This window comes from Bufo bufo, chromosome 6, assembly GCF_905171765.1.
Source record: "Bufo bufo chromosome 6, aBufBuf1.1, whole genome shotgun sequence".
Classification (NCBI taxonomy): Eukaryota; Metazoa; Chordata; class Amphibia; order Anura; family Bufonidae; genus Bufo; species Bufo bufo.
The window spans coordinates 371750885-371762996 of NC_053394.1; the positions used below are offsets into that span (position 1 = coordinate 371750885).

Genomic DNA, 12112 nt, shown 5'->3' on the forward strand with positions numbered 1-12112 from the left:
TTTGGCACGAGGGGAGCCATTTTGCTTCGGCATTAAACCTTCGCTTTGCACTTCGTTGTTATGTGCATCGTTCCGGCCGGCCCTGGCTAGACAGATTGACCTAGCTTTACTGACCCCTGTTTAGTGAGCCACCTTCTAAGTTCCTTACCTCGTGGGTGGACAGATAACTGTCTGATCAAGTCTGCCCGTACTGTCACTGATTACCGTGGTAGCACTCTCCCCACCCTAAACTTGCAGCCAATTTTTTGTATCTTGCTTGTGACCCAGCGAAGCTCTGAGTAGCAGCTGCTCTCACGATCAGTTGACCTGGTAAGATGAGCCTCTCTTGAACTGCAGTGGGCGTCTGCGTTGGTCGTTTGCCTTACAGTGCGATGAGATGAGAGTCCCTTAAATAGATGGGAAGGCAGAGCTATAAAAAGGGGGGTTTTGTGTGCCGCTGCTCTATGCGTGGAATTGGTAATCAGCCTTTGGATCTGGCGTGCACACTTACCATCCCCAAAAGTGGCTTGGGAATTCTCCCCGATTTTTGTGGGAAAGGAAATCAACCTGATTCTGCTGAAGTGGAAATAACTTCATTGACAGCGCTGGCGCTAAGTTCACCTTCCGCGACCCCCGATCACGGCATCCTCAAGAAGATGAGGTACTACCCTTCCCATAGGACTTCACGCAGCCTGAGGTCGGCGCGGACGGTGCGTTTTCCAAACGACGTGCTTTTTCTGGATCATATCCGACAGGGTGACCTGGAGCAAGTCGGGAGGTTTATACGAGCTCGCAAGGTGACGTTGGATACAATCTACTTAACAGGTGAGGGGGCTACAGCTCATCACGGTCAGAGAAATATACTACATTTCACTTTTTTGAGCAAGTAAGGAAACGATGTACCCGTGAGTAATAATAGCCAGAGATGTTATGCACCATGGCTACCCGTCACCTGGGACTTGTCCAGTCTTGGGTATATTGGCTAGGGCTTCTTCACCAATGACATCGGTGACATATGTGACAGTTGTTTATTTGCTGTTTTTGACTTGAACGCCTACGAGCTAACTTTACACTGAAATTTATTGAAAGTCCAGTGGTCTAATTCAGATTTCCAACAATCTGGGTACAGAAGATAAAGTCTCCTTCTAGTAATATGAGCAGAATGATCCATTCTGCAGTTGTAGACTCCATTTTTAGTGTGTTATTTAGTACTGTTTACTATTGAGACCTTATACCCCCAGAATGTTGGTACTCATCAATATAGCCTCCGGCATCTACCATATAACTGTGGTGCATAAAAGGGCTTTCCCCAGGACCTAGTAAACCCACCTTAATTACTCACAATCTCACCTGCAGAATAGAGTTTCTAATTTACGTACCTTCTCAAAGTTGAGTAGATTGATTGGCTGCTCGTGACGCTCCTCTTCTGTAAGTCCTGCATCTTCTAAGGCCTCTTTCACACGACCATTTTTTGTTTTTTTGTGGTCGTTTTTTCCGTTCCATACACGGTCCGTATACGGAACCATTCATTTCAATGGTTCCGCAAAAAAAAACGGAATGTGTTCCGTATGCATTCCGTTTCCAGCCCAATTTTTTCTATGTAATTACTGTATACTGTATATGCCATACGGAAAAACGGAACAGAAACAGAAACACAACGAAAACCAAAAAAACAGGACAACGGATCTGTTAAAAAAAAACTAAACACAAAACACTGAAAAAGCCATACGGTCGTGTGAAAGAGGTCTAAACAAGATGAAAATTAACAGGACTTCACTCTTGTATAGCTATCCAGAGAGGCGCCACATTTTCCTGCTGCATCTACCTAAAGATCCCTAAAAGAACCGAAACGTCCATTCGTTCTGTATGGTGTCTGGTTTCTACGTTATGTAAACCTCGTTATCTGGATCAAGCTTGGAAATGAATTACATTGCCAATAAAGGACTGATATTTGTGAGACAATGTACAAGAGTGAAGCTTGATTTTATCTTGTACTTGTACTACGACTGCCAAGTCCTCAGCGGGCACCATCGGTTTTGGTGTGCAGACTAAATTTTTTGCTGTATCTGCTAACGCCACGTCCTTTACCAGGTTTCCAGTCTGGGCTAGGGATGGGCACGTTACTTCTGCTGCTTAGGACATAGTCGGAACTGTTCATCTCCCTGATGCATGGAAATACGCCTAAATCCACTTAATCTGTGCAAGCGCCAGAAAGACGAAAAGTTTTGGCCCCGTTCACAGCACTTCTCCCATGTTGGGTTGCAAAAGGGCCATTTCGTCCATAACCTAGACCTGAAACCTGGTAAAGGACCAGACGTCAGTCTATGCAGGATTTTCAGAAGAGGAGTGTTGCACAACTGGGTTCCCGAGCGGCCAATCCTCTCAGCTTCGAGATAGGCAAGATATCAAAAATTTAGGTGTGTTTGTGGGGACCCTTTAAGGTGTCATTCTGTTTGCATCATTCTGTTAAAAATGATATAAGGAGCAGCAATCCACTAAATAATCCAGGGTCAGAGCAGAACGATTGCATTCACCTTCCGTGAAGTAGTTGATATTGATGAAGTTTGATATTGGCAACCCGCTTCAGGTTATAGACTAATTGCTGCAAATTATCGCCTGGGAAATAATTGGGAAGAGGCGGGATGTGGGCATTTTGAATTCTGCTGCTGAAGAGTAAATGTTCAGTTTCTTAAGGAGACAATGTGAGAGTATTAGAGTGCCTTCACACGCGGCAGATTTTGCGGCAGAAAATTCTGTGAAAATCGGTTTCATTCACCTTAATGGGGATTACGGAAATCCCTGAGCTTACTGCCCCATTCAAATGAATGGAACTGAATTTTCTGCCACAAAATCTGCTTTGTGCGAAGGCGCCCTTAGTGCGCACAAACATGGAGCTACAATCTGAATTTGTCTTGATTTTTTCTTGCAAGCATGTGCAGAGGTTCTTATTAAACCCCCATCATTAGGACGGTGGTGTGGAGGCATTGATCTGTTATACCACCTATGATACAGTCATCCTGAAGGAGCTCTCTCTATACACATGGACACATAGGACACAGATCACAATGGCATCATCAATGGTGACGGATAAGGTCCTCAATGTTAGATGGCTGCACACGGCATAGGCTTTGAATCACAACTCTAAAATTTAGATATGTACAATGTCTCTGATTGTAGGCTGATCTGACCTTAAAGGGAAACTGTAACATTGCACATAGTTTCTGAGCTTCAGGCAGCAGGTTAAAGAGCAGGAGGAGCTGAGCAGATTGATATATAGATTTATGGAAAAAGATTCAGTAAAACTTGTAGTTTATCCATTTAAATTCCTGCTCATTCTGGGCTGTGAAGTCCAGGAGGCGGTCCTATCAGTGATTGACAGCCTTCCATCTATGACTGTGTATACAGAGATAGCTGTCAATCACTGATAGGACCGCCTCCTGGACTTCACAGCCAAGAATGAGCAGTGATTTAAATGAAGGAAATACAAGTTTTACTGAATATTTTCCCACAAAACTATATATCAATCTGCTCAGCTCCTCCTGCTCTATAACATGCTGCCTGCAGATCAGACATGACAGGTTCCCTTTAAATGGGTTGTCTGACTTACTAAAAAATCCCCCTTCCCCCAAGGCAGCAGTGGTGATAAAATAATAAAAATAACAATGGGGAGATTTATTAAAACTGGTGTAAAGGAAAACTGGCTTAGTTTCCCATAGCAACCAATCAGATTTCACCTTTCATTTTGCAGCGCTCCTTTAGAAGATAAAAGGTGGATTCTGATTGGTTGCTGTGGGCAACTAAGCCAGTTTTCCTTTAGACAAGTTTTGATAAATCTCCCGCATTGTACTGATCCATTTCACCCCCCGGGCGAGAGGCGCTCAAAGAGGCGGACTTTATGTTCTTTTACAATATCACAACTTGGGGCGTTCTTTAAGTTAGACAATCCCTTTAAAATTGCATCACCATTGTCCTCGTGCTGTCTGCAGAGATTTCTGAAAATCACTTGCATTTTGCTGAATGGTGGCAAGCAGGTGGGTTTCTGCAACCGCGCTCTCCGAAAACTGGGGCCGTCACAGAAATCACATATCTAGGTCGCCCCCTTATGTGAAGATGTCGGCCCACATTCACTAATCCTATCTAATATTTAGACAGCGTAAGGCCTCATGCACACGACCGTTTCACGGTCTGCAAACTACGGATACTGTCCATGTGCATGCCGCAATTTTGTAATAGAAAAGCTCATTCTTGTCCGCCAAACAAAAATAGGACACGTTCTAAAATTTAAAGAATGGCCACGCGGATGCAGATCCATAGAAATGAATAAGGGCGCGATCACACAACCGTAACTGTTTTGCAGTCAACAAACCACGGATTAAAAAAAAACACGGATACTAGCCGTGTGCATGCCGCATTAACTCCAATGGGTATGTGGTCTGCACGTTGCGGCGAAGTATAGGACATGTCCTATCTTTTGCGGAGCGGACGCATGGATGCGGAAGCACACAGAAGTCAATGGGGCACATTTATTAAGGGACTTGCGACTATTTTAGTCGAGAAATAGTCGCAAGTCCTTTTTTAAACAGCCATGCGACAATATTTAGTTGCATGTCGGGTTTTACCATGTGTTCACCAGTTGGGTGGGAGAGGGGTGGAGTGGAGATGTGTCGGGGGCCGGGACACCAGCCCCATCAGATTTACTAACATCTACGCCTGGAAAAAGGCGTAAATGCTGGCGAAAAACTAGCCTGCCAGAGTAGTTTTTTCACCAGCTGCAAGGACTGCCATAGATGCACCTAATTTAGGATGAGACGCACGCCTTGTTATAAATGAGATGAATTGTAGGGCAGCGCAAGGTGGAAGCGCGAAAAGCCGGTCTTAGTAAATGTGCCCCAATGGGTCTGCAAAAAACACGGATGCAACATGAACAGTATCCATGTTATGCTGATCCGCGATTTGCAGACCGCAAAATACATATAGTCGTGTGCATGAGGCCTAATAATGTACAGATCCTTGCAGATGTGTGACCACCTGAACCAGAAATGGAAACCCCACTTGTCTTTTTTTATGGCATCTGCTGTCTTTATATCAGAGTGGTCACGTTTTACGTACTTAGACTTGTCAGGTAATGTTAAATATGAGAATATCCTAATGAATATAATGTAATATTATAGATACTATAACTAAAGGAACTAAAAGGGATGAAACTTTGCAGCTGACGCTTGTTTTCAACCCTCAGGCATGGGCGCTATTCATGAAGCGGTCCTCTCGGGGAATCTAGAGTGCGTGAAGCTGCTAGTGAAATATGGAGCGGACATAGAACAGAGGGATGAAAACGGCTGGACCCCCTTGCACATGGCATGTAGTGATGCACATCCGCACATTGCCAGGTAAGGTGACATCACGTGACTCCAGAATGACATCATATTCTCTTCCTCACATGTACATGTCAAACAAACGGCGTCCTGTATTCTGCCGTGAAGATCAAAATACCTCCCCAGAAGCTGTCCCTCTGTGGTGGCCTTCAATTGCTGCCATGTTATGTCCTCCTCCAGTTGTCTTTAATATAGATATGGAGCAGGGGGCTTAGGAGGTGAGATGTGGGCCACAACAGCAGGCCAGCCCTATCTTCAGTACACTGCCTGAACTTCCTCTAATAATGACCCCTATAGTTACCCCAGTAGTATGTACCTGGCCTGTGTCAAGGAGGACTTTTGGGCATCGGCCCACCAGGAAAATTCCCTGTAGGGTCCGTCCACCCCGATTGTAATAGAACAGGTGGACATGGGGCTGTTGACATATCCTTTAGGAACCGGAGGGCATTCAACACCAATTATCCCTGATTTTTTATCATCCTTTACAGGGTGTAGGTTCTTTCTCTCTTGGCATATAGATGTCCTCTGGAGGACTCAGTATGAGCAGGTATAACATGGTGGCCCATTCATTTGGCTAGGCCACGCCACATTTCTCCTGTAGTTGTAGTTGCTGGGCAGCAGTAGTATAACTAGAAAGGACTGGACCCCACCGCAAATTTTTGAACAGGCCTCCCCTACACGCAACAACCCCCTCCTCCTGTGCAACCCTCACTCCTGTGGCTAGTCAAGATAGCTCTCTCAGACCAGGCCCGGTAACCGCTACATCCGTTTCCTACACGTATATACTGTGTGTCATGTATATAATGTCATTGTATAATGCTGTTGAGAGCGCCCTGACAATAAAATCTTTAGGAAATAGGACACCATAGATGGGGGACAGAGGGACAGCCCTAGCCGTAAAGGTGGCCATAGACCTTAGATAACTGTCCTTAAAATGAGCATGCGGCTAACATTTGTTTCTCCTGATACCGCCATACACATGCACACTCGGCCAATCATGCATGTGTACTTGGGGAATAAGCCACTGCCAGACACATCTGAAGGTGGCTTATCTTCTGTGAGAACAAAGGATTAGACGTGTTGAAATTCAACGTACCCAAACCACCTATGTATTCCCTTATCTACAAAATGCAGGAATGACACCTTCATATGCTTCAGGAGGAAAGATCATGTGTTGTGATAGTTCTGTCCTCTCAAACTTGGCATCACATGATAGTCTTCTGCTTAAGGTCGGTCGTAGTTTCAAGAATAGGCTGTACATACCTTTCCACTTCTTAAAATGCCTGATGGTATTTCCCCCACCCATCTCCTGTTCCTTCTCCAAGTAAATCATATGTTTAAGCAGAGTACACATAGTATATAGCGCCATCTAGTGGACACTGTAGATACTATTGCTTATTATTCTCAAGCCCTAGTATAACCAGCTTGTTTTAATATATATATATATGGAGTGCAGTCCTATCTTTTTCAAGTTATATATATATATATATATATATATATAGAGACGGAAGAAGTCGGACTGCACTCCAAAATAATAGTGAAATAAACAATTTATTCACCCAAACTTGCGACGTTTCGGCTCACAAGAGCCTTCCTCAAGCCACACCTTGGCTGGTGCTCCCGCTGGATTTTCTCCTTCTTCTATATATATATATATATATATATATATATATATATGATGAAAAAATAGAGCAGCACTCCAAAGTAGCAGTAAAAAATTGTACCTTTATTCACCCATAAGTGACGCGACGTTTCGGCTCCAACCTTAAGCCTGGCTTGAGAAAGGCTTCAGGTTGGAGCCGAAACGTCGCGTCACCTATGGGTGAAAAAAGATAACATTTTTTACTGCTACTTTGGAGTGCTGCTCTATTTTTTCATTATACATTTGGGTAAGCTTTTTCCCTTTGAGCTAGCACCCACCTGTTTTTTGGTTGGTGCTGCCATATTTTTACTATATATATATATATATATTCAGAATACTGAAACTCTGTCTACAGAATAATATAACTAAACCAAGCCAGTGTGGTTCTAGCAGCAGTGAATGTTCACCAGCAGTGATGCAGCCAGGGTTGCTGTGGATGGGCTTACCAATGTGAAGAACTGCAGTTCTCATGATTCCTCTCCCATCTCACAAACTTTGTCGCTAGCAACCTGTATAGCCCTCTATTATAATCTGCTCTGTTTTTCTATTGCTCACTGACTCCACATCATCTGCTGCCAAGCATGTGAAACAGGATCTTTTCAGAGACAAGGAGGAAATAGCCACTGAATACTGCAGTGGGTGGGATTACCAATGTGAAGAACTACAGTTCTCATGATTCCTCTCCCATCTCACAAACACTGTCACTATTTCAACATACCTGCATGATCCTCTATTGTAATTTTCTGTGTTGCTCACTGACTCTACATTATCTGCTGCCAAGCATGTGAAACAGGATCTTTTTAGAGACAGGGAGGAAGAGTTACTGAAGAATAACTGGGAGAAAAAGCTGTTGAGTGCTGCATATAAGAAGTTGTACTGTGGCTGACTGGTACTCCTGGGTGGAGGGAGAAAATTATGTGTTGGTGATGTCGCCACGTAATTATTTATACAAATATATGGTTAATGTTGGAGTGATGGGCAGAGAATATCATGATTTAAAGTGTTGTTCACCTTCAGGGGCGAGATCTCTACACCACCAACGCCAGACCTGCGGAGGAAACTATACTTACATTCTCCCCGCTGCTTAGTTCCAGTTACTTTTTTCCTCTGCCAATGCCTTGCTGCAGTCTCCGCATGTCAATATTTGGTTTAACTGGGGTTACGTGAGAGCTGCAAACAATGATTGGCCACAGAGGCATGTCATTGCTGTGACCAGTCATGGCCACATGACCCAATGTCAAAGTCAAACGTGACCCAATGTCGAAGTTGACAGTGAGTGAGTGAGGCAGCGGTAGTGGGGGACCTAAGGAGCCAGAACCAAGCAATGGGTAGAAGGTAAGTATGCTTCATTCTGCAGGTCTGGTGAAATGGGAGGGGGGCTTTGGCAGAAAGGTCCCCAAAAGAACAACCCCTTTAAACCCTCTACAGACTCAATTCTCATGATTTTCCCTCTGTTCAGTGGCAAATCTGCCATGAGCTGAGTAATTTCAGATTGTAGAGATGTGTCTGAAACTCTATTACCAGACTATTAATGTAAGCGGTGACTAGACGTTCAGACATGAGCCAGCTGATTAGCTCAGTAAGACTGGCATTGGGATGGCAGTAGAGGGCAAGCAACTTGGCAGCAGTCTTGGCAAGCAGTTTCACTCAAGAAATATTACATCCACATTAGATTTGTAATATTCTTGCTGAAATCGAGGATACTAACCGCTTACTGTAATGTCTTACCGCCAACCATAAGGGTGCTAACTGTGTAATGTATATGACTCCACCACAATCCTTCTGTCTCCACCCAGGTATCTACTGTCTCTTGGAGCAGAGAAAGACGTTGTGAACAGCGAGGGAGAGAAACCATGTGAACTGATAGACTCTGACTGTGAGGAGCTCGTGCAAATCTTCTCGACAAATGAGGGCAAATGATGGACGTCTGAACTGTAGGCTAGCAGAGTGGCCATTTTTAACCTTTTTTGATTCGTTGAGGTGAGAGAACGCAGACTCCAGAGATTTCTAACTGAGCTCTCACCTTCTCAAATTGTCTCATGCCTGAGGAGTTTCCTGTCCAGCTCCAGTCACACAAATACTGGAAGGACAGGACGGTGACAGATCAACGCTAATCCTTACTGCCAAATAGAAAACTTGTTTGGATTCCCTCTGGAGGCATGGTGACCATCTGTGGACTCTTCACTGGTATGAAGGAGGCTCTTTCTGAAGGTGCTAGAAAACGAGACAGATGACATCGCTCCTCCTTGTGTACAGGGATGTTTGTGCATTGTGTCTTGGAATGTACATACATTTATATATAACCTTGTGTTTAAATAATCTGGGACTTCATGTTAAAAGAACAGGGTCGGCCATGTGTAGAATATCTGCAGAGAAGCCTTGGGAAACTTAAGCTGGCCACAGACAGGAAGGTAACGCTAACAGTCCATCTGGGATGGAGCAACCAGAGAGATTACCTTAACGTCTATGGTGGGGATCCAAGTGATTCAGAGCCAGAGATCCGGTCATGTGTGGGTCAAAGCAATCATTACAGTTGGGACAACCTTCTATGGACAAAATTGTCCCAATCCTGATCAAATATCCGGCCTTGCGATGTTACTGGACGAACTGTCCGATACCAAATACCAGATGTAAACCTTTCCATATTCCCTCTACATTTTTATAGGTCAAAAAGAGGTATCGGTGGACACCCCACTGTCCTGATACTGCAGAGGTCCCAATAACCATTCTCATTGCTCTCACTCCTATAATGGAACGTGACCAAACATTAACAGCCACTGTGGTACAAAACCTCCTCATTCTCAAGAACTGTAGGGGTCACGGCAGCTGAAACGCCAGAATGAGGCTAGTTTCACACGAGCGCTAAAATCTTACGGCACGCTGTTCTGGCAGAGGAACATCCTGCTGGAGTTTATCGTATCTGGCACAGCCAGATACTGACGGAAACAGTCTGGAACCCCACCAAGTCCCCTTATAGTCAATGGGGCCTAGCAGTGCTCCGGCCCTTTCCGGCAATGAACTCCAACTAGCTGCTGGAAGATTTTAGCGCTAGGGTGAAACTAGCCCAAGGCCCCCCATATACATTAGATTATTACATATGTAATGCATATGGGGACCTCCCAACTGCACGACAGATGATGTTAGGGGAAAGAAGGTTTTTTCAAGTTGAATTTTAACACCACAGCCTTTTCTTCTGGCAGGAGGTAAGTAGCCGCCAGAGGTGTCTTGCAGCGACTTTCTCCTCTCGTCACTGAAAACTTGTGTATGCTTGGCCAAATCAAGCACGCATATGCTGAAAATGTCTCTGGATTCACACTGATGGTAAATGACTCAACTGAAGGACAAATGCAGGTTTTTATAAGTTGTTGCAGGTAGCGAAAGTGACAAAATGACCCAATTTGTACTCACTATGCCAACTTTCTACATATACTACATAAAATGCTTATCATAGCTTATCATAGAGTTAATAGCAGTATTCCTAATAATCTTTTGTGGTCTACAGTGGTTTAAGGGTTAATACTTAAAGTGGTTTTGAGAGCTTGTAAAAAAAACTGAAAAGTACCTATATGTCCCTGAATCATTACTAGGTGATGCCACCGTAGCTCAGAAATGGTTACTTTCAATGTTCATAATTTTTACCTGTTCTGCACTTTTGTTATGATGCCACTATGGTTTGCTGTGGGCAGGATTACCAATGTCAAGGAGTGCAGTTCTCATGATTCTGATTCCTTCCCTCCTCACTGAGGTTGCCCCTATTTACAGCTGCCTGCATGCCCCTATATTACAATCTGCTCTGTCATTCTGTTGCACATTGAATCAGCATCATCTGTTGCCCAGTATGTGAAACACAATCCCTCCAGAGACAGAGGTAGGGAGGGGGAAAAGCTAGGGAGCAGTGGAGACAAAAGTCACACAGTGTGTGACCTCTGTGTGTCTGGTGGAGAAGAGGGAAGATGACCGTATGTTTAATGTAAGGGACGTCATGTAAATGCAAGGAAGGCTGACTTACAGAAACATCTCATCTACAGACAGTACGGCACTGTGCCGTGTTATTCAATGGAGGCAGCTGGAGTACCTCTGGTGTACCAGATGGGAGGGTCACGCGGGCAGCTGGGATAGTGCTTTAGAAATGAAGACATCAGACCTGATCTCCTGATAACATTATATTACAAAGCAACTTATATTGCTGTTTCTCCAAAAGGAATCTGTCACCAGCGGCCTCCCTATCCAACTTTTTCCATAGACAGCTATGTGTTGGTTCACCTGATTAAAACACTGCTTTCCTTTTGTTTATCTGAAGCTCCATTCCCGAGTTATGATACTTTTTCTTAATATGCAAATTAGGTGTTGGTGCAATGTGGGCACCACCTTTGCTCTTGTGGCATCCAAGCGCCTCCCCTTTCTGTGGCCAGCCCCTTTCTTGCTGTTTTGATTGACAGGGAGGAAGGGTCTGGCCACAGAAAGGAGTGGAGTTTGGGTTCAACAAGAGCAAAGGTGACACCCTCGTTGCACCACAGGCCTAATCTGTAAATTGAGAAAAAGTATCATAGCTCGGGAACGGAGCTGCAGATCAACACAAGAAAAACAGCGTTTTAAACCGTTGAACCACAGCTATGTGTCTATGCAAACAGCTGGATAGGGATGTCGCTAGTGACAGATTCCCTTTAAGCTAACGCGTTATGGCACCTAGTATATGACAGCTGCTCCTCTGAGGACATATTCTGCATGCTTGCCTCTTCTTTTCCACCGCATTGCGAGGCTGGAATTCTCTTACCCTAGGCGTTCCACCACACCCATGCTACAGGAAGTTTAGATTCAGAACCTGCCACAAAGTAGGCAAGGAACGGTCCACGATTTGGTAGAACACTACTATAAGGTGCTCTGGAGGAGAAGATAGAGCTCAATGTCAATGTGAAGTGGAACTAGCTCATCAGTCGGTGGGTGAGGGTCACTTACTACTACAGTTTATGTCTGTGTGCTTTTTTGGAAAGTGCATTGCTCTAACATGCTATTTTGTAGCCAGACTTTGTAAGTAATGAAAAACCCAAAAGCTGGAAAAAAGTTATTCTGTTTCGTTACAAATATTTCATTTTTCTTTGAATAAACCTGCTTATGTGTG

At 44.3% G+C, this 12112-nt stretch overlaps 1 protein-coding gene across 1 annotated transcript; it reads left to right on the forward strand.

The window, feature by feature from the left end:
- The first annotated feature begins 426 nt into the window (after window positions 1–426).
- On the forward strand, window positions 427–12112 carry PPP1R27 (protein phosphatase 1 regulatory subunit 27). The gene is made up of 3 exons (XM_040435541.1): window positions 427–804; window positions 5216–5366; window positions 8790–12112. Exons 1-3 carry the CDS (start codon window positions 444–446, stop codon window positions 8911–8913), a joined length of 636 nt encoding a protein of 211 aa, XP_040291475.1. The 5' UTR covers window positions 427–443; the 3' UTR covers window positions 8914–12112.

What these genes read in the sequence shown, in the direction of transcription:
- PPP1R27 (XM_040435541.1), top strand. Translation starts at nt 444, where the DNA reads ATGCGTGGAATTGGTAATCAGCCTTTGGATCTGGCGTGCACACTTACC. An exon ending in GGATACAATCTACTTAACAG is followed by an intron (nt 805 to 5,215) that starts GTGAGGGGGCTA and finishes TTCAACCCTCAG; the next exon opens with GCATGGGCGCTATTCATGAA. An exon ending in GCACATCCGCACATTGCCAG is followed by an intron (nt 5,367 to 8,789) that starts GTAAGGTGACAT and finishes GTCTCCACCCAG; the next exon opens with GTATCTACTGTCTCTTGGAG.